Genomic DNA, 23,748 nt, shown 5'->3' on the forward strand with positions numbered 1-23,748 from the left:
TCTGTACCATATGTATGAGCAGCCTGCAGAGTGGCAGGAGAAGACGACGATGCTGTGGACCTCTATCACCCCTGCTCCCATCTGCTCCCTGTGCTGGAGCTGCAGTGACGTTGCCTGGTCTGGTACCACCACAGACCGTGCTTCCAGGACAAGGAGACAAGCATTTTCACTCAAGTCCCTACGTACTGCAGATAACTCTTAAACTACTTCAGGATTTGCCTCAATATTTAGACATGAATGGAGGGATTCAATGTTTCAGGGTGCATTTATGTAATAATAAGCTGGGCCTAATGTATCTCATGGTCCTCATGCTCCTTCATGATAGTAGCCAGTCAGGTTTGCTTTGTTTTCCCTCCAAGGAATAATAAAAAAAAAACAGTGTTTAAACATCTAACACATTTCATAGTGATTTGGGGGTTAAATCCCAAACTCCAGACATGCTCCAGGGCTTAAATAATAAGTCAAACGCAAGGTTGCCAAAACTTTGTGTCAAGTCGATCAAATCCAGACAAATATTTGAAGTTCAGAAGGAACAGGTCGAACTTCCGAAACACCAGCAATCTGGTTAACAAACACATTCTCCAGGCAGGGATGTTTCAGTTCCTCACTTCTGTACTTCCTAGCAAGAGAGGTATTCCAGTCGAGGGACCCTTGCGCAAAGTCTGCAACTTCCATAGAAGCAACTTGCTCAGCTAGCACCGAACTCCCCAAAAGTCTTGTTTGAACACTCCCACTTTTCAAAAGATTTACTCAATTTGTTTTGTTTTATGTCTGCAATTTAACAAGATGTTTGCACTAAATCCTCTTGCACTACCATTGCAGCACTCCAAACCCACACCCCATTTTAAACAAAATCCAGATCCAAATGCTACCCCACCTAGAGCTTCAGGCTCTGTCTAGCACATTTTTGCCAGCAAGAGATGATTATTTGGTCCCTATGGTCCTACATGCAATAATTACAGTGCACACTTCATCCTGCATTGCAACACTAACCTTGAAAAAACAACCATCCATCACACATGATTTGCAATCTCTGAGATATCATGCTGCTGATAGAACCAGATGTTACTGTGTCCCTTCAAAATTAGATGGATCTTCTGCTTTGCAGAGGGTTTCCTTACATATTTTGTATCAACTTAGCTAACTGCCTGTTGTGATGAAGGAGGCTGGAAAGGCCTTCCCGAGTACCAGCTTCTTGAGTTCCTGCTCTAAGGTTACAGTCTAACTATAGGTCTTGGTCAGTATTTATTTGACCATAATCAGTGATCCCCATGAAGCTAAACTTGGGATTTTTATACACGTTAACACGGAAACTTTTTGAGACTGTGTTTTTATTAAAATAGTGCTCCACACAAAAACAGCTCCTTTCACAGAAAAACACATGTGAACAGGGGATCATGGTTTGCTGCAGAATTATTGCGGAGATCTGAACACACTGCTCCGAGAAAAGATCTGTAATTGTTTAGTGGTTGGACTGCTGTCAGAATTCCCTCCCTGGGGCTCTTTTTATAAATAGGCCTAAGGACAAACAAACAAACTACTAAGAACCAGTCGACTGTTCTGTTTTGGAGCAGCCCTGTTTAGTGTTGTCCTGAACACAAGAAGCTTAGAGGGAAAATATAGCAAAACTAATAGCAAGACCTAGGGGTAGCTAACCTTGTCATCCGTGGAAATTTTATTTCTCTAAAATGTTAAAATTGTGGTTCCACACAATGAAGTTAATTTGAGGAAAATACCCAAGATGAACCCTATGGCTATGTTGTTTCAGATGTCCATTAACACTATATTAGATGAATTGGAGACTCCACGTAAAACAGCTCATTAACAGAGACATTACCAATGCCAGAAATCTTCGTCAATGCCTAAAGCAAAATGTTCTCGCATTTTCCACCAGTCCTTTCCACCATGCCCCACTTGCAGTTACACCGAGGAGCTGGACAACGCTCAGGGTATCCCGTCTGATTGTTACCAAGTTCTCAGATTTTCTGGAACAGTGAGGTATCTCTCCACACAGATTTCTACCTGGAGCTTCCCTTTCCATATGAAATCTTATGGATATGTAACCAGTGTCAATGGACAGATTTTCTGCCATCTCTGTTCCAGTCTGTTCACTGAATGCTATTTTTCTGTACTTCCCCCTGGACTTTCATGTTTAGTATTCCATATACCTCTTTCTGTTTCAGGAAATAGAAGTATTATCAATAGAAGACATTTTCCACCTTTGACCTTGGGAACTTCGTTGGTACCAACCAGTGGAATCCAGGAAAATTTATTTGGGATCAACCTGGTGCAGTATCTCTTTTAAGCGGTGCACCTATAATAAAATAAAAACGTTTGAAGGAAGGTAGAGAAAACTGGGCCCCCTACCCTGAGGATTCCTTCACGTTAAATTCCTCTTCTGTTGCCTGTGGATCGTATTTCTATTACTTGGAAGATGATCTCTTCAGCATCCTCTACAGACCTTGGGCTCCTTGATTGTAAATAACACAATTTTGCTGCCTGCTGACCATTTTTTTCTGCTAAATCTCACCTCAGAGAGCCTTATTTTTTATTTCTATAATGACATTGTTTTTGTTTTGCTTTGTCTTTTGTATCCTCCCTGGAGAGTCTACTTTGTCGCCACAACCCTCATCAGAGACTCAGCAGCTCCCTTATCTCTTTCTTTATGTCTTTCAGCCTTAGTAGCTTAGTCTGCAAGAAAACAAATCCTCTTTCTTGCTGATAATAAGAGCCAGTTAGGCTTTTTCTTCTCCTTTTTTTTTTCTCCTCTCTCTGGAGGTAAAATCTGGCCAGTTCTAAGGTCACTTCAAGTGATGACACAGGCAAGGCCAAGGAGCTGGCAGACCTTACACAACTGCTAGAGAGGTGAGTACTTCTCTGGTAACACCCTGACATGATGGAGTCAGCACAGATTACAGAAACAACAAAATGCTCAGCATTAATGGCAGTGTTGAGCGCGCACTGAAGCAGCAGTCATGTTGTCAGCATCGATGAAAAAGGTCCAGGCAATAACACAAAAATACCTTTGCCCAGAAGAATATCTTCTCCAGGGGAACTACATTGGTCATACTGATAGCAGACCAGAAAGAAGAGCTGTGTTCGGTGGTGTTTAGAATGGTCTAAAGAGCTGAGGCTGGTTTCTCTGGAGAATCACTGGCCCCAGGGACACAGAGATTTCCTTTGGCATGGCAAATGCCCAGAGAATGCCCACATAAATCAGCTTAAACACTACGGGATCAATTCCATAGTACGTGCTGCCTGGAAAATGAATAACTTCAGTCTGCAGGGCTGTTAATCCACCACCTACTCCAAAAGCACTAAATCCACAGGGGAAAGCCAACCTTACAAGAACATAAACTTTACTAAAAGGACGGTTTCAATATCTGCATTAGTTTATATACACGCAAACAGCTTTGTGTCTGAATTCTTCAAATCTTGCTACTTTCTCAGCAGGTATCTAAAAGCACAAGAAAACCTTCAGAGCATCTGCTTACACAGGAAGGGGGAAAAAGCAACATTCTTCTTCAGTTTTAATAAAAAGAGTTGTTTCTGCAAGTTTCTGCTGTTCTGCTACACAACAGATGCTCCAGTCCCACTCTCAGCTTCTGCCAGTTGTAAGTCATCAGTTTTCAGCACACAGTGTGGCTGAAAGTGCATTCATGTTACAGCACCGTTGGAAGTAAAACATTATTTGCCCAGATCTGATATTAACCTTTTATTTCCCTTGAATATCGCCACTGAAAAGTTACATACACACACTGTATAGCTCAGACTGTTCAAACAGACCAGAGAAAACAAACAACAAAAAGACAAATACAGAGATAGGAAAGGAAAGAAAGAAATAAGAAAAGTTTATAAAGTGTAGCAAGAAAAAAAAAAAAAGCTTTAAAATTATTCCAAGCATTATCAGAATCTCAAGCCAGCTGGCAAAAATCTTGAAGCAGAATCTGAACAACTTCTACTTGAAAGGAGCTCAGCTTCTCTGAAGAACGATACACCGTAGTAGTACACAAATATAAATGTGAAAAGCATCCTAAATAGAGGGAGACTGACCTGAAAATATAAGCAGAGTTAGCTCCAAGGGTCGTGTTGTCATAGCTAAACCACCTACCATCCACCCCATCAACTTGCCCTAATCACTATCAGTGCTGTAAATTTCCAGACAACCATACTGCTGCAAAGATGACAGATGCAGCCCTAACAAAGTGTTTCATTCTGTCATATTTTTAACCATTTGGTTAGATAATTTGTTTTCCTACACAAAACTGATCTATCTTCATTTGTATTTTTGTAACAAAGGATGCAACAAAAGCCTATAGAAAAGGCTACATAAGTACTTTACAATTACTAACCCTACCTTAGTGGACAGTTTTTGAAGGACGCTCCTCCCAGACACATGCCTTAGCTAAAATCTGGATAAAAAGGGGGAGGCTAGAAAAATAAATGATATGTCCAATTAAAAAGGATATACACAATATTGAATCAAAAAGATCTATCACTGCCAGCAAGACCTTGAAATTTGGTAGGGGACAAATTTCTTGTCCCTGATGAGGACAGATCTGTCTTGGCTGTCTCTATGAGGCTCTGTTTAGCTCTGGTAACAGGCATGCAAGAGGTATTAGAGACATTTCTTAGTAAAGTCTTCCAAATTTCAGTTTCTGAATAACAAGCTCTTTGTACATCCCTTTGCTTGACCTCTCCTTGGCCAGCTTAGGCCATTCCCAGCTCCATTCCCAGTTATCGGAGCTGAGAGGCAGCTCCCTCCTCCTGGCACCCTGGGCAGCATGGAGGGCAAAGGCAACTTCCAGCTCTTCAGGACAAAGTAGAGAAGCAACAATCTTTGTGATGAGACAGTTTACCAAAACACAGGTAAATAACATATTTATTTTCTCCACCATTCTTTTGGAAAAATTCTCATAGCAGAAAGTTTTCTAGGAGGGTTTCCATCTGAGGCAGACACCTTGGTGATAACATCTAAGCTGTTCACTTAGAGAAGCACCAGAATACCTCACAGGAAGGACTGGCTAGCATCACTGAGCAGAGGGGCAGAAATGAGGCTTAATTTAATCACTTTAATTCAATCAATTCAGTTTCATCCCTAAATTCATGGACTATAATTTCCCCTAAACCCTCGACATTCAGCAGCCGGATGCAGACAACTAAGCATAGTGGTTGTCTTCAGGCTAGTGAGGAGGTATCTTTGTAATGCAGCTATGGATGAAGCACACGCAATTACAGAATGCATCAGGAAGCTCCCAGGGCACATAAAAAAGCTTTAATAGAATATATTAGCACTGTGAAAACTCATCTGGAATAATGTGTACAGCTCCGGTCATCTGCTCAGGAAAGGTTAATTCGGCTGGGAACAGGTGCATTGAAAGGATATTTTGATGATCAGAGGAATAACAAGTCTCTTATGGGACGTGACTAAAAGAGCTTGGCAGGTTTTACTTCGCAGTTGACAGCTGAGAGTGTATGTGATCACTCTCCCAAGTTACATAAGACAGATAAACACTACTGAGGGAGAAGTAAAGGACATTTCTTGGGTGCAATTATAAAATGGAACAAACTGATTGTGAATTAATTTAGGCAGAAAGTTAGGAAAGGAAAACAGTGAAATTCTGGGACAATATTCTACCAAGAGCAATGGGTCAAGAAACATAACTGCTCTTCAGACTGATGATTTATGACAGGGAGGATAGGGCTGTCTCCATGATTTTCCTACAACAGCAGGAACTGGAAATAAATGACAGATTAACAGAAGGTTCTTTCTTGTTTTATGCATGTTTTACAGAAAGAAGGGGAAGGAGTAATAATCATTTCTAGCAGTAGGCTAAAAAGTTTTGCTCCAGTTGGGGTGATACCAGATGCTGGCAGATCTGTAGAATGTAGCAGTCTAGACGTCTAACGAATGGGAGTTTATAGACATCTGGAAACAAGCCATTCTTTGTATAATGTGAGGCTCAGCATAAAATATAGGATGATTCAGAAAGTTTTTCTGGACTCTTCTCCAAAGTTGGAAAGAGATTGGCAAGCAACATGTGTTTATGAGCATCAGAGAGCAAGTTCAGAGTACACCAACCATATTCTTGTGTGAAACCTACATCAAATTTACTGAATCTGTCATTACAAGTCCCTGTTCCATAATGCTATACTTTCTGTTTTCAAAAATGTCACATCAAATGTACTGCATGGATTATACACACAAATATACACGGAAATATATGTGTATGCAGGCACACCCATATACACGTATGTCACAAACATGGGATATTTCATTTAAATATATATCATCCGCTTTAACAGGAGACTGAAATGACTTGCAATTTGATGAAGAGTTATATAATGACTCCAAGGTGGAATTCCTTCCTACCCAAACTCTCCAACAGGCAGAAATGGCCTCTGCGACCTACTGAATAGCTTAGAAGGACAAGCAAGCAAGCAGGCAAATGTTTTTTCTATGCTTTTGCAGTATTTTTGTTTGTTTGTTTCAAGTATACTTAAGACAAGCAAAAAAAAAAAAAGGAAGAAGAAGAAGAAAAAGCTTTAAAAGTGAAACCAAGTAAAACAGGAAAAGAAAAAAAAAAGCTTCCTGAAAATGGGGGGGAAGGGAACATACCACATTGTTCTTTCTTAATTTGGGGCATTTGACAGTGAATCTACAGTATTTTCCTGCCTTCACATGCTTTGCCTCAGCCGCTTTCACTCTCTCTGTGAAAACCAGGCACTTATTGCCAAACACAGAACCGAGCGGTCACCGTATCTGCAGGTTCAAGCGGCAGTTCCCACGGAGAGGGGGCACTTCCCGGCATAGGAGCAACCTCCTCAGCTCGCCCCAGGCCTTGTGGAAGAGCCAGCGCTCCAGAGGCAGCCGCTGCCGCAACGTTGGGAGCCTGGTGACCCATCTGTTAAAACAGTGGGAGTAGCTTCCGCTGCGCCCTCGGCACTGCTTTGCTGGAGCCAGGAGCTTGCCAAAACCCGGCGTCCTCTTGCACTCAGCTAGAGCAACAAAAGAGCAGCTGTGCTCACTTTCGGGCAAGGCTCTGCTTTCCCAGCCTGTATTTAACACTGGCTTATTTCCACCAGCCGTAACTTCAATGAAGGGCAGAGCACGGATGGTTTATGGGGAGCCACAGGCTCCCAGGGCTAACTGATCCCAGCCCGGTCAAGTTGATGCTGTGCACAATGAAGGCAGAAAAGCTGTTTACATCCGAGTCCGGCAACACATCTCGTCACGGGTAAACTCCTGAGGGCAAAAGGAGTCTCATTACGGCTGATCCTATAAATGCAGAGCCCCACACGGAGTCAATGGAGAAACAGATCCAGCGTGGGCCAAGTCACTGGCCAGTGCTGGATTACCTAGAACAACTTAGCTTAAAGCATGATATTTCTTTAGGTAGTGCCCAAAACAAGCAAGAGAAGATGGTTTTAATCAAAGTATAGTTAAGCTTTGCAGGGCATTGTAGGTGCCAGAGGTTTACATAAGTACAAGGAGAGGCTATACAAATGAATGGAATAATATTTTTTTTAAAACAGAGAGTTTCATCTCCATGTGAGGAAGAGCTTCTTTACTGTGAGGGTGACAGAGCTCTGGCACAGGCTGCCCAGAGAGGCTGTGGAGTCTCCTTCTCTGGAGATCTTCCAAACCCACCTGGATGCCACCCTGTGCCCCGTGCTCTGGGTGTCCCTGCTGGAGCAGGGGGTTGAACTAGATGATCTCTGGAGGTCCCTTCCAACCTCAACCATTCTCAACCACAAGACTTAAGAGCCTTTGAGCCCTATTTTCCATCTTGCTCTACACTTGAACAAGCTACTATTTACATGTTTGCTTTCCAAGCTTTAAATCAGAAATAATGATCCTTCCAGAGTGGCATGGGGCTTAACTCCTTTGTTTCTGCAAATCATTTTGAAATTTGCAGAAGTGAAGAGCTAGATGTGCAGTGCATTACCGTTAATGTTCACAGTGCATTACCGTTTTTATGTGACGCTGGCTTTCTCGCTAGGCTTTCTTTTCAGATGAGTTTTAAAACAAATACTTGGATCAAATAACCCATCAATAAAAAGCTGGATGCTCTCCAAGAGCCAGGTCTTTGGCAAATTCAAAAACAGATGATCTCTCTGTGTTTTAAGGTAAAAGCGGAAACTAGAGCACACAGGAGGTTGGCATTAGAGGGTACAATTGTCTGATAAGAGCTTTGATCTACAGAAGATAATCTGAATAGCATATGAACAACAAGAATATCAAGACCTCGCACATACCTGAGAATCGACAGTCAGATTATTGGCTTCAGAGTTTCAGAGAAATGAAGGCACCAATACTACTAATGGTCCACTAGGAATTACACTGTCCTCCAGCTGAGGAGCACTAATTCCCAAGACAGTCTGGCAATCACAGTGACACTGGCTGCAGAAGCACTAAGTTTAAATGGAATGACCAAACCTACATTTTCACAGAGAAACAGAGAAAGAAGCCCATGATCCTGCTCCTTGTGTTCATTTAAGGTCTCAGGACACTTTCCTTTACACAGTGAATTTTGACTCCAAACGCTATTCCAACACTTTACACTTTTTTGATGATGAAAGCATCCACTGCTATGGGATGAAGCAGATGAAGTATGTTCCTTAAATTCCTGCCTCTATTTGCATAACTCTGCTGAGTGCCTGTGAAACATCTAGTATTTTCTATCCAAAAGCTATCCATATTGCAGACATATATGGCAAAATACAACCAATCAAAATACAATACAATGACATTTCAGAGCTTTCCATATAAAAAGGCATGCATCAGTTTCACAGTTTCCCTCTCTATATCCAGGCAGGGGACTAACCACCAAAGTGGAGCAAGTGCTTTGTTTGGACTATACGCTCTCCTGGAGATCTATACCAAAGTTTATTGGGGTGTCCTAGCCCACACTGCCATGATTCATATTGCAACAATACTCTTTTTGTCTGTAGTCCTTACACATGGAAGCAGAAGCACAGCTGGATCAAAGATAAAGAAAAACTGTGGTAGGGAGTTTGCACTGTAGCTCCGAGTGTGGATAGACTTGGTTTTAGTCACTACATGGACTATATACTTTTGAGGACTGTTGAGTCCTCCTCTCATGGCCTGCTTCAGGCCCATCACTTTGGGCAAAGTCTCAGATGAATCTGTTAATGAGCTACCAGGAATAGCTGAGTTTATGTTTGACTGAATTTCTATAGTCAGCTTAATGAATACATGGACTTGGAGAGTCTTAGCCAGGATGCACATTCATGCTTGCTCTCCTTTGCTATCATGCATAGAGTATACAAGTGAAATATGTAGGATATGCAGTTTCTTTACACATAAATTTTCCGACAATAAAAATTCAAGGTTAAAATAAAAAGTTGCAGTTCGCATCAAAACATGTCATTAAATTTCCAGCACAAGATTGTAACTTCTTTGGTAGCCCAAATGTAAGAAACCAAGAACACCAACTATAATAAGTCCCATCTCTCCATTGGTATCACACACATTTTTCTGAACACTTCCATATAGTGACAGTCAGACTTGTGAAGAGCAGTGGTGAATCACAGAAAATCCTATAAAGGAAAATGTGGATTTTTTAGGCCATTTTTAAATTAATTAACAGTTAGAAATGGAAAAATTTCCTTAGAACTTCTGGAAACTTCTCAGAAAATTCAAGCCTTATTTACAGCAAGCATTAAGGGCAAACTCAGAAATATAGAAAAGGTTTTTCCTATAAAAAGGATCACATTAAATTCCTGCATGATAGCCAGGAAGGAAAACAGTGTGAACCAAAGCACCAACAAATCCAACATAAAATATCTAGCGGAGTATCTATACTGCACATATAAAGACAAAAATTATTCAAATATAAATTGTTTGAATTTACAAATTTTCAGCTTGTGTTCTGAGGAAAACTTAGTTTAAATGACTGTTCTAAATCTATAAAAAGTACAGTATTTAACCTTATAACTGGCCCTTGATCTACACAGTTACCAAGTCACTATTTAAACAAAAACATGGTCTACCATAATTCTGCTTGGCATTTTTGCATTTTACCTCTACAACATGGATGTGAAAGAGAAAGGCCGAATGCATTTCCTCTGGCCTGGGCACTTCGCCAATACTCATAAAGATATTTTAGGCTTCTGGCTCACACTGAGTTCAAGCCCTTACCTGCCTCCCCATTTAGACCACTGGAAGAAACCGCAGCTACAGAATTATAGCTGTAACATAATCAGAATAGCAGAGAATGAATCATAGCACTGTCCGTATGTGACTGAGTTTGACTCACCCATCTCCATCACAGATCTTTTAGAGCATCCATCTTACACAGTGGTGCTAAAGGACACACTCAGAATTGTGATAAGCAGTGATAGAAAGGAGATCTGCTGGGAGAGAAAACGCTCAGTGAAATATCCAGAAGCAACTTAGATGTTTGTCAAAATAAGATAAATTAAAGCAAAATGATACTTTGGTATTTACTAATGAGATATTTATCAGTACGCTGCACTTCATTCTTTTATATGCTGCTGGCAGCCTGCACAAACTTTAGGTGTTTCCCTCTCCCATCCCTCCAACCTGCAAGAGAGCCAAAAGGAAACGTTAACAATTTTGTTTGGTGCAGAGGTGCTGCCTCCCAGTGATCCAAACAACTCCAGCGATGCTTGGGAAAACACTCCTGCTATGGTAGGTACAGCAGAATCAGGCCTGGCTTATCTAGAGATGCAAGATTCACCCAGTTGCAATTTTTTCTCCAACGGGTTAATTCCCTCTGTTCAGCACTGGACAGGTCACCAGGCCAACAAACATTTGTTAAATCCCCCAAAATGCTAATTCTGGGTACCCACTTTGAAATACAGGACTTCCATGGCCCCATGAGCATCAGATATCTCAACCTCGGGCAGCCAAAACAACCCAATGCATCCCATCCCATCCCTAATGTCTGCCCATGGCTCAGGGACTTCTACAAAATTAAGAATCCTATCAATAAAGACACAACTTGTAACTCTGTAAAAATGATTTTGTGGGGTCTGTATTTTGTGATTGCGGTTGTTTTAATATTACACATAGCAGCTAATGCTTTGGGCTGGGAAGGTACTCTCAAGGGAATATTCTCTGTGTGAAAGACAGTGACTTTTGAAAATCAATGGTTTAGGGAAAAAAAAGGAATACATAATAAAGAGAAAGCTGATGTGAAAACTGGAAGAGTGACAAGAATACTGAAAATCTAGTGTCTTTTAGCAACAGCTTCAAAATTGTTCTCAGTTAGCAAAAATGTCCTAGAAGTTAGTGTGAAATGAAGCTCCCAAGCCAGTGCCAGGAAGCCGGATTTCCACAGTACGCTGAGTCTTGCTGTCAAAACTGAAGTGCCACAATGAACTATTGTGCGGAAGTTTATATGATGAACTTGATTCATGCTCTGAGCCATAATCAGTCTTCAAGGTTGTCATTGTGATAACTTTTACAGCATTTAATTTGCATAAGTTTAACCAAAAAAAAAAAAAGGGATAAATCTAACTCTCTGGATGAGCCATGCTCTCTTTCAGCATTCTCACTTTTCTGCAGTGCTATCAGCAATAATTTTTCTACCAGCAAAAAGTTTTCCATCTTCCTTAACCCTGTTATCAATCTCTATTTGAAACACACTGTGGCTTATTCGGACTGCTTTTAAATATCGGTCTGCTCTGGTAGGCACAAGTATCTGTTTTGGAGAAAAAGAAATTGCATTGATATAATCAAGTTACTAATGATAAGTCCATTACACAATCAACAAATTGGTGCTTCTGCTGGATATTCCCTTTTCTCATAGCCTCCATAAAGGAGCAATTCATGGTTCACTTAGACATTTGAGATTCATTTAGTAAATGGATAAAGTAAGCATTTGGAATTCTACCAATTGTGTTGCATTGTGCTGATTACTAATTGCAACTGTTGAATTTTCACTGCAGAAATTGCTATTTTTCAGCATGAATAGAGTGATCTTTCAGGCACAGATGAACATGCAAGTGCCCCACAGATCATTTGCTTCTTCTCCTTCTTTGATGTAGAGTTTTCAATCTTACGGCGACAATGAATTACAGCAAAGGCTGGCAAGGTCCCTCGTTCCACTGTGCAATAAACTGGAAACATATAATTTTATTTTATGAACCCTAGTAACCTCTTTTTCAATTGCTCATACTTTCCTATAGCGCCTATCATACAGGATGAGTGTTCTATTTTGGGGCCCATCCTATCAAGTGATCCCCTCCGTCACTGTCTTTACCTGAGCTTTTTCAGAGTTTAAGCAAAACACAGTTCAGACATTTGGGTGCAGTGTGTTTTGAGAAGAAGTTCTGCTTTTCACTGTGAATAAATATCTTAAAATATGTCATTTTTACTCCATTTTGTTATATGTAATTCATTTGCACTGCAAATGGGCATGATTTGACACAGAGGACACTGTGAATGAGATTCACTAACTCCACTTCAGCAGGATGTATTTTTAAATGCCACTAGCACGTTAAATGAATAGTTTATGCTCCTAAATTTCCCATGCTTATTATTTAGGCAGTACTAAATAACTAGAACCAAAAATGAACCAATGATTTCAAGCTAGCTGAGCAGTAAATTGCCACTGTTACAGTTCACTGCTGTAAAGCTCACATCCCCAAACATCCAAGAAAGCCTCACTTGGTAATTAAATAAACAGAAACCTTCTAAAACTACCTGGCAAGGGCACGCTGTAGCAGAGGATTCCTGTTGTGGGAGTTCTCCTGTGCAACAAGTACATTCCCAGTGAGCAAGCTCAGGCATATTTGTTTTCACACAGTCGTTTCCACACCAAGACACAATTCCATTCCCCCCTCCCTCCTTCTTTTGTATTCCATGGTCCACTTCAACAATTAGTGGAAGTGGCCACTGTGCCTGTTCGCTTTGTTCCCAGGCTTTTCTCTCCCCTGGTGAGCTCCGAAGACGGTGTGTTATTTGACATGACATGGCTTGGAGGGCTTCTATGGCAACAGAGCCAAGAAAGTAGGCAGTTAGTCTGCTTTACATCTATCTCAAGACTCAATTTGAGCAACACTCAAATTATTAGGCCTTAAGCTCTGCGGATACTGACCCAGGTGACTGCATTTTAGATTGTATAGACTTGCAAAGAAAAAAAATAAATAAAAGGAGCATAAAGTTTGCTGTAAAAAGTCACCTCATTGTTCTGTTTGTTTTGTGGCATAAAAACACAGGATCTGAAATGGAAATTAATCTTAGTACAGATAGAAACTAAATCCAGATGTTTTAACATCAGGCAAAAACATATCCATAATCTTGTACTGAAATTGTTAAATACACATTGTATTCCATCACTTCATTCCGCAGCAACATGAGCAGTTAACCAGCTTGTAACTGAATGCCTTCAGTTTATTATAAACAGCTTTACATGAGACAGCTTCCTCTTGTATATAGACATGCAGACTCTGCACATGAGTCCTTACATACTTTTTAAATCAACCTAGTCAAGTGCACAAAACATTGAAGACCATAAAACATAATCAAAGGTTCTCTAAAAATACGGTCTTAGAAACAACCAGTCCCTTCTCCATCCAAAATAGATATCTCCTTAGAGTATATGCTTAATATTTTCTTTCATTTTGTTGCTGAAGTCCAGAGAAATGAGTGAGTAGAAAAGGAGTTACTTTTTGAAGTTCTAATCATACAAACTAACTGCTCACACACTGTCAAACATAAGGTTATATATAGATGTCATCACAGGTCACACGGGACTGCACTGCACTAATATCGGTATCGGTTTTGGTCTTTGTCAGTGAGAGAACAGCTGCTACTTATCTCTTCCCAAATTACATCCCAGTATTCCTATTAATTTCTATTCAGTAGCAAGAGGCTTATGGCTTGGAATTTTTTGCTTGTTTCATTATAGCTATCAGGTGCAAGAGGATATTTTAGAACCTGTTCAAAGCTGAAAACCTATTAGGAGGGGGGAAAAAAAAATCTGCTTGCTTTTAATCCAGGCATAAAATCAGAGGTGAAAGAACAGCATCTTGAAGACCTGAAAAACATAAATCCAGAACTTCAAATGCGCTTAAAGATCTCCTGATGCAGATGGGCCAGTAGTAACTTCATTAAGTCAATGGGACATAATATGTCTGAGTTATTCTGAAAGCCACATTTAGCTGAACAGGTTTCTTAGCATCCACTTTTTTTTCTCTAGGATTAACCTTGTGAATGCTGCTTCAAATAGAGATTGATAAACTTAACCACCTTGTCACCTGTTGTTCTAGCTTTTCTTTTTTTTTTTTTTTTTTTTTTTGTATCTTAGATTATAGACAGACGGACATGAAAAGTGAAAGAGTTACTAAGGCTTACAAAGTCACCACTCATTTGTGGAGCTCTTTTATCTGAAAGTGTGAAAATAAAACACCTGTGTTTGCTAAACAGTCACTGCAAGGCAACATGTTTTCCTCAACACCACAAACAGTTTTAATTTGACTGCTTGAGACCAGCCTGCTAATGGATATGGTTAAGTAAGGCATGTTTTCTCTTTTACTGCCTTCAGTATTTCAAAGCCGAAAATCAGAAGAGGTCATTTAACAGCATTTTAAACATGCCAACTGATGACACCTGCACAGGTCTGTCACTGTTAAAAGAGCCCAAACTCTTTAAATAACACAGTTTAGAAAAAGAAAAAAGGAAAGTGATTAGTTTTTGAATGACCAGTATTACTTTATAATAAAGAAGCATGTTTGCATGTACCCTCCTGCCTCTGCATAGCTTAGATCTGCAAAGTCATTTTGAAAAACATAAAAAGTAAGGAAAAATGTATAAATAATCCTCACCATAAATCTGATGGTTATGGATAATTTTGGTTGAACATGTCAGATGGCAGAAGCTCTCCATTTCCCAGTAAGGTAGATCTGATCTTAATGGAACAACTATCTAAGAAGAATAATGTTGAGACCTTGCTGGCGAATGCTCAACGGAGGAAACTAAAAGGACAAATCCACGGAGTGCAGGAGGCCTGTGAACTCTTTAGAGGATCCTGTAGGTTGAATGTGGCTGGTAAGGTGCTGTTTAGGATTCCACAAACACCATCTGCTTGAGTTTATAGATGACTACACGCTAAATGCCTGTAAATATCTTTGTTTCAAGAACTATACATCTGATGTACCACCACAGATTCAGAAAAAAGACCAACATTTCACAGCTTCCAGATAACCACATGAACCACATGGAGGGTGTGATAATTAGACACTCATTCAAGTATCACTTTTGATGTGTTAAATTGATGTAGTCTCCTTTAATTTATCTAATCTAAGTCTTCGGTCTTCCTGATCAGACTGCCAAGAGTCCTAACAGTGTTATTTTATGACACAACACCGCTGCCTGTACACAGTAGACTGGAATTCTTTCTTTTCACACGCTAAAAGGAAAAATAAATCAGCACAGCTGACCTCAGCTGAGCTTGTACATGGATCCTTATGTGAAAAATTCCATAAGAAGGAGGATGAGTTTATTGTTAAGGAAGTGAAGTGGCCCTCAAGACTTCCACATTCATGTACAACACAGGGCAAGTTGCTTAAATTCCAACTATCCCTTTGAATGTCAGAGCAACAGGAACAGCATCATTTCCTATCACATGTCTCTGGGCTACATCTACAAAGTTTTAAATGTCTCCAGCAGTGTGTGAATCTTATGCATACACAGATATAAAGCATAACAGCATTCAAGGCCATAAGATGTAGTGTTTCGATGCAGCACCCTGACACATTGGAAGTAGTTCACAGTCTACCAGTCATTATGTTAAAACAAGAGAAAGATGAAACACTAATAATAAAAATATTATTATTAAATTATTATTATTATTTTCCATTTAATGTGCAGAATATTCTTTGTGGACCTGAAACCTCAGCCATTCATCAAGACAAAGCTTATATCAAGGACTTTCTTCTGGCCTGCCTCTAGGCAATACAGTAAATACAGGTTTAGATATGCAGGGATGATTCTGTGCTTTTATCCTTGAACTGTCTTTCCTCATGCCACTTAATTTAGATCACACAACACAGGAGCCCCAGCTAACACTCAGTAACAGCAAATCCGGCTCTAATTAATTTATGCAGAAGGAATGGCAATGCATGATGAAACCACATGCCAGAAGACGCAATGTTCCTCCGAGAAACTGGTGAGTTCCCACACCTATTTTGATGACGCTGTGACCAAGCATCTCTTCTAGCTCCTTCCCTACTCTCTCCCCTTCTTCCACAAGCCTTGCCGGGATCACTGCACCTCCAGTTTCAACTCTCTTCTCAAAGGGGCTGAAAAGTATTTGATCTTAATAAGACTTTGCTTGCCCAAAAACATTCTTTCAGAGCCATGAAACTGTAGGGTCTCCATCCTTGGAGATGATCAAAACCTGACAAGACAAGGTCCTGAGTAACCTCATCTAGCTGAGCTGGGGGGTTAGACTGGATAATCTCCAGAGGCCCCTTCCAGCATCAAGCACTCCATGATTCTGTACAAATGGTAGTTATGCTTGTTGGTAGCTACACTGTTTAAAGACAATAGTGCCAAAAGCAGGGCAACACAGGCTTAATAAAGTATTTTTAAATATATATATTTAAAGATACAATGGTTTAGAGGCATATAACAGCTCTGAATATGTGGAAGTCTGTCAAAGATTATGGCTAGGTAGCAAAACAACAGTCAATGTGATACACAATAGGATTCTGGGCATAATTTTAGATGCTTTCCTTGAATTCCATATAAAGTCTATCCAAAATAAGTGGCATGCAGGTAACAATTCATTTTTTCCACTAGACAGGTTATTGGCAATACTCATGGCACCTGTTTAGTTCATCACATTCTTCCACCTATACCTTTCCTGCTAAAGGCTTGTCTTCATTACAATGTTTCTTCATGCCTGGATAAAATTTTTACCCTGAATCCAGTATTGATGGTTTTAACTCCTCAGAAACAGCTTTCCAAACTTTTCTAATGGAATCAATAGGCACACAGCTACTAAAAAACAGATGTGACCTTCAATGATCCATCAAAGGCCACTAGGAAAGTACACAGCGGAGCAGAAAAATCCTGTGTTTTGTAGTGCTGTAAACCAGCACTCTAACTACTGAGGTAGCTTCCCTTTCCTCAGTTTGCAGAAGCAGGACATTATCTTATTGACACTGTTTCGACAGCATTACCGACTTAAAAAGCAGACTGCAAATGGCCCAATGCCTTTGGTGAATAAATGATGATATGTATGATTCATTAGCTGGCAGATAATGCTTATAATGAGCACACACTTCCTCCTAATGACACTTCTGCTCTATGAATGCATTCTCCAGCAGCTTAAAACAGCTCTATCATCCTAACTATAAATATAGATTAAGTTTTCATCTTATGACATAGGTTCTGTTTTTTGGAACATAAGATCCCTGGTGCCCTTTGATTTGTTGTACAATCATGGTGTGCGCTAGAAATGACAGCCATGAAACACACACTGCAATGGATTTGTTATGCATCCTCCTAAGTCACCCTCACATAATGTAGTTACTGTCATGCTAACTTACACAAAAATGTAAGGAACCCTATATACCGTGCTCTAAATCCCCCATGTCAAGGCTTGATGCAAAAAAATAAAGTACTAAAACATGTTTTGGTTCTCTACTTCATAAATAACGCTCTTGTGCTTTAAAGATTTCATATGTAATAAGATGCAAGCAATTTAAAAGAGAGTATTTTAGAAGCAAATAATAACTGAAGCTCTTGCAGCCATTTGAAGAATAAATGTAACAGCCTGAAGCGAAATTTATCGTATATACCACTATTCCTACCTCCTGCTAGAAATACTTCTGCAGTGGCATAGTACTGTACCACCAAGCCACCAATAATACTTTTATTAATGGTATATTATATGCATGTACATCTGTAAGATATGCCTTTCCAGTCACACCCAAAACATACTCCATTCAAGGCTACTCAAGCTTTCAGTTTGTCTTTGAAGATGTGCGTAACACTCCCTTCTTGTCGGGCCTTAACTCTTTCTCTGTTTTGCAAACATCTGCTTACTTCCATGACTGCCCATACATCATCAACAAAACCATTTTTCAGTCCTGTCTGCAGGGTCCAATTCTGCTTTCAGTCACATGTGAATAGGTGCCTTGGATGCAACGTGGTGCCCGGGTGAAACTGGGCAGGAGCTGAGCCTTGCAGGGCTGTGAACAGGCCCTCAAACCCTCCAGTCACTAATGGGGCACTCATTAACCATAGAATATTTATTACTGGAAGTGATTCCTGAGAAGGAAAGAATGTAGTTGCTTTTCTCCTGTCTTTGGACAGGCACGTGGAGAAAAGAAATGTTTCAGAGAAGGTTCCAATCACAGAGCCATTGAGGCAGACACAACTTGGTGCAATGATGTCACCTGTTCTCTAAAAAAGGGAGAGACTAACCTTACATGATGGGAACTATTAAAGGTGATTTAGCATTTAGCACCATGAATCTTCTTTGGCAATGAGCTGCAATTTCCCTAACTCATTTTCATTCCTCTTGGCTCACTCTTGCCTTCAAAGGTGATTTTCTCCCTCCCTCCTGATCCCTTGAGGAGCCCGACATTTTCTTCTACTTCAGTAAATCCCAACAAGCACCACCCTGGAGGCCAAGACCCCATTCCACATCCATGACATATTCCTGCAAGGAAATCAGCTTCTTTCCAGCTAGTCCACAGTCCTCACAGGTATAAAGAAGCTTGGATGAGATGATTTGGGACTGGACTGTCCTGACAGAAAAAGTGATATTTTGAAGAAGGAGCACTTTCCAATGAGCCATAGCTGATAACCAGTTTATTTATATGTTAAAGCCAAAGACTAACATCTCCTTTAATTACAGTGGCAGCTATTATGACTGCAAACATTAATTCTTTTTTCCTTCAGATAGATTCAGAGGGCAATCTCAAAGCTCCTGGGAAAACACCTCTTGCCCTCTTCATATCCTTAATATCTCAGCCCTTTAGGAGGAATCCAGATTTGAACTCCAAGGCCACAGAAACTCAGGGCAACTCAGAGTCTGCCTATGAGAGCAAACAGGAGGATCGATGCAGATATAATTTTAGGGAAGCATTTATCTTTCCTCCCCTTTGGCTCCCACTCTCCCCACCTCCTTTTCTCCAGAAAAAAAAAACAAATATTTTTCATTGTTAGATAACCCTGGAAGCAGATTTCCTCATCTCCATTTGGAAGAATTCACCATCTCGTTCTTCATATTTTGCTTTCTGAAGTGCCCCTTAAGCTGAAGAGCCGCTCTCGGCAGCACACCCGGCAATTACCAGCAGAAAAGCAGCCCTTCGTAGAAACGGCGACAGGACAAAGTCATTTCACAGTGATTTATTAGGCGTGCGGCCATTAATGACTTTGCAAGTGTGGAAAGCAAGATGGAGGGGCAGAGCTGGAGCCAACACAAGCTGTAATCTCGCGGGCTAGAAACATTTAAGCCATCTGATGTTCCAGCCTGGCATCCTGACATGACAACAGGCCTGGAAACATCCATAAATTTGCACATTGAGACATCTGCTCAAAATCACAGTAGCCAACAAAGAAACGGGGAGAAAAAAGTGTGCAGAGATGCTTGGGCAATATGGGTAATGAAGGACCATGATCTCAAAGAGCATCTTGCTATTGCACTGGCTCTACTCTCAGGGCAGGAGCACCAGAAGCAATAGCTACTTCACTGGCCTGAGGGAGGGAATGTTTCTGCAGTCATTTACAGATGTCATTTGTGTCCTTATTGTGAAAAAAAATACCCTTGTTCATTTGCAGTCACCTTGTGATATATTCAGTATAACCAAGGCTTTGAAATTCCCACCTTGCCATCATGAAGCTCTTGAGACGGGTTCTGCTCTCAGTTACACTACTGTAAATACAAAATAGCTTTATTTGCCCTGGCTGAATTACCCAGAGCAGAATCTCTCCTTTTTCATGGCAACAAGGAGTTACAACAGTTATGTTAACATCAGAACAGGCCAGTTCTGTGAGATGGCAAAAGAACATCCTGATCTCACCACTGGGAGCTCCTACTCAGCAACCACATCCTGTCTTAGAATAGAGTTTTTAAGCTAAGTTCAAAGCAAGTGAGGCATTAAATGTAGATTCTATTATCTTCTGACGGCTTAAAAAGAAATCTGTAATGTTAATACTTTCATATTAGAGATGGGTTGCATCTAGAGAGAAGATACATGTATCCAAATCTGCAGCAGATTTCAAGGATATTCAGAAATTCCAGATTGTGTCTCGTCTAATTTCAAGATTTCCATAACTGCTGTTGGGAAGGAGGGAGGTTGATGTGACCCAGCCTTACTCAGGCTACAGCAATTATTTTATTGTCCATATAAATTACAAGTTTGTTAGTAAGTTGTGTAATTGCAAAGAAGATAAACAACTGAAAAACAAAACCCAAAGCTTGTTCAATTTTCTCAGCAATTTAGTAAGTAACTTCCCTGCTATGCAGAGGAAATACAATGGCCTCCACTCTTGGCTACCAAATCATAAGTTAGGAGTAGCTAAGAAAACCATTTGGGAGGAGCTTCGTGCTCTACCCTCATTGCTAGGAGCAAAACTTCTGGGATCCAGAGAGACATGTGCTGAACAAGATTTGGCACAGGAATAAGGTGAAAACAAAGTGTTTTCAGGCTTTTTGTGCCATGGCTTAGTGATCTTGCTTGAAAAAATTACCTGTGAAATGCCCTAGAGACTGCACGATACAAAACTAGTTTTCTTAAATTGATCAATTTGTTCCCTCTGTCACAGCAAACTCAGAAAATAAAAATAAATGGAAGAGAGAAGAAAAGCACAGTAAGTTTCTTTGCAGACGTTCCCACTAATTGTGGTGTATTTTGTGGCATTCACTTTTTTTTCCCAATATTTGTCACCACTTTTTAAGTCAGGATTCCTACATGACTAATAAAAACGTATTTTAAGGCTGGCCTGAATCACAGCAGTACCTTTCTGTCCCACTGCTTTCCTTTAAATTTAACTCCTCTCTCCCATCCTACTCATTAGTCCTTCTCTTCCTAATCTGAAGACCTCAATGAGCAAGAATTACATGTCTCAGCAGTAAACATAATCTCACAGCAAAACAAAGAAGAGGATGAACAAAATAAAAATTACTGTCTGATGAAAGCTCCCTTCACAACTACAGCTACACTGACAGGCATCACTGAAATAATACGAATGATGCTTCAAAACAAAAGCCAAAAAAATGCTATGAAAGGGAGAGGTGGGGAAAACAGTCTAAATGGATCTTTTCAAATGCAGATTCCACTATCAAATGAGAAAAATGTTCTTTACTGTAGCAGAGTCAAATTTCAACTGCCAGATAATAAAAGAACGCCAAGAATGAGAATATAACTCGAAAGACCCAATGGTCCATTCCAGAAATGCTGGAATGATGAAGAATGAAACAGAAGGGTAATATTCTGGGGATGGAAAGGAGGGAAGGATGGGGCTAGTTCATTATTGACTCTTGAATCATCCCCAACTAGGTGAACAGTAACACTCATGTTGACCTCAGTGCAATATCAAGCATATACAGGCTTGTGTCCGAGTAACTGCCATTTCCTAGGTGACAAACTGCAGACTAAAGAAACCCAAAAGGTTAATGAATATGAAAAATTATGGCCCATTTCTAATGATATTCTATCCAAGACCAAACTGTACCAACAACACTCCTGAAGAAGGACGGTCTACTGGCCAAGGGAGGTGATTAGGAGAAAGCATTAGCCTTCACTCATCAAAAATCCTCAAGTTTGAACAAGTTACTTAGACACTGTTCTTTATCTTAGCTTCGTAATCTTAAAATGGGAAAAACTGCCATTATTAGTGTTGTGGCCAGAGCGGTGTGCTGGTTGGCAGGTTTCCACAAGACATCGGATGGAGCCTGCAGAATCACGCAGCTAGATCAGCATCTCCCGGGCTACCTGGGGCTCTTCGGCAGGGGGAAACGCAGCTTCTCCGAGCAGAGTTGGAGACGGTTGCACAGAAGTTCCTGGCTCAACTGGGTCATAGGGAGAGGACTGTGGAAAGGGGTGGCAGAAGCAATGCAGCAGGTAAGAGGAAAAGGAGGAAGGGACATAGCATGACTGGCCCTTTGATGTGGTGCATCTTATTTCTGCATGTTTTATAATCCTACTGTGAAGGATAATAGAGTAAGAAGGCAAAGATTAATCCCAAATGCACAGGGAACACCCACATTAGCAGAAACAGATCCACTTCCAGATTTGAAGGCACTCCAACAACCCGGCACAAGTCCGGGACTCGTTCCAGGGCTCACGTTCACCCCAGGGAAATACCAAGCCTGCAGAGGAGCTTGGTACTTCACCTCCATTTTACTCCACACACTCAAGACACCTAATAAATTTGCTTTCACTTCCCATTCTGCTCTAAAACAAAGGAAAGGCTTCAAAACAAAACTATCTTTTTGGTCTCTGGTGGCCTGGCAGGGAGACACTTAGGTCTGTCTCCACTGTTATGGAGTGGGGACTAAATGATTTCTTGCCAGAAGCACTGAAGCCAAAAGCATATTGGGACTGAAATTAATAATAATAATAACAATAAAAAGATTGTTTACATGAATAACAAGAATATCCTGTGTTAATAGTAAAGAAAAACAAAAACTCTAAAGTTCTAAGGAGCCAGAGAAGCCAGTCATTTAGCATTTACTGCAATCAGAACAGCCACAGACAAAAAGTTTCTATATGTGCGGGCTCCAGCTTCTCGCACCCCTCTTTACAGTGTGAATATACAGAACGGAGGCGGCGTTGCAGCCTGCAGGGCTCCCGTGTCTGCTCCCCTGTGACAACGTTGACTCCTCCTGCTCTTCCAGCAAGAAATAAACGCCCTGGGACAAAACCTGCACGGGCTCCAAGTTCCGGAGCCCTGCAAAATTCAGATGGGGATTAGTCTTGAGACATGGAAGAGGTGGATTAAATGCTCCGATTCAGCCACAGGGCAGGGACACTTCCCAGAGCCCAAGCTGGGTTGTCAAAGTCGCTATTTGGGGGTGACAGTTTGACAGTCTCTGCACGAGCCTCTGCCTCCCGGGACACAGGAGCGCGGTACAGCGGGAATTCCAAGCAGGACACAGCACCTTGGGCTCCCAGTCTCCCTCTGGTGCCAGACAGACCCAGTCTTCCATGCTCCTGCCCTCGAGGACTTGCCTGTTGCACAGACTGCGCTTCCAGCTTCCCCCAAGCTCAGCACCTCGGTGTCGGGCGCAGGACACACGGCTCCCTGCCTGCCTCCCGCGGTGCCAAATCCCAGGAAAAACACGCAGCAGCGCCCGCGCCACGCAGCACTTACGGGAATGTGCACTCGCAACATGAGTTTCTTCTGGCTGGAGCTTTTCCTGCTGCTGGAGGCATCTTTCTTCTTGCTGTCCATGGCAGTGCTTCCCATGCCTTTAGCCGAGGTGCCGGGCACTGGATCCAGGGAGGAGGGAAGGCTCCTTTGCCACCCCAGTTACTCCAGGCTCCTTATTATTTTTTTCCCCTTATTTTTTATGGCCTTAGGAAACACGGAGAGGGGGGAACGGGGGAAGGGGAGGAGTTTCCCCAGCTCCGGCCCTGCGCCGCCCAGGCGAGGTGTGAGCGGAGCAGCCGCTCGGCAGCGGGGATGCCCGTGCGGCCGCTGCCGCTTCCTCGCTCTTCCGCCCTCCCGAAAATATCCGGAGCGTCGCAGGGGAGGGCACGGGGGCTGGAAAGGAAAGTTTCCTTCCCCCG

The 23,748-nt window shown here is 41.3% G+C and overlaps 1 protein-coding gene across 1 annotated transcript in view; it reads right to left on the minus strand.

Moving 5' to 3' along the window:
• Positions 1 to 23,448, minus strand: part of PRKAG2 (protein kinase AMP-activated non-catalytic subunit gamma 2) — a 191,127-nt gene extending 167,679 nt beyond the window's left edge. Inside the window, exon 1 of the mRNA XM_088534770.1 lies at positions 23,330 to 23,448. Coding sequence (XP_088390896.1) covers positions 23,330 to 23,425 — 96 coding nt within the window. The 5' untranslated portion in view covers positions 23,426 to 23,448. The remainder of the gene's footprint in view (positions 1 to 23,329) is intronic.
• Positions 23,449 to 23,748: the final 300 nt, after the last annotated feature.

Source organism: Tinamus guttatus, unplaced genomic scaffold (assembly GCF_059628265.1).
Source record: "Tinamus guttatus ecotype Peru unplaced genomic scaffold, ASM5962826v1 Tinamus_guttatus_pri_ptg000599l, whole genome shotgun sequence".
Classification (NCBI taxonomy): Eukaryota; Metazoa; Chordata; class Aves; order Tinamiformes; family Tinamidae; genus Tinamus; species Tinamus guttatus.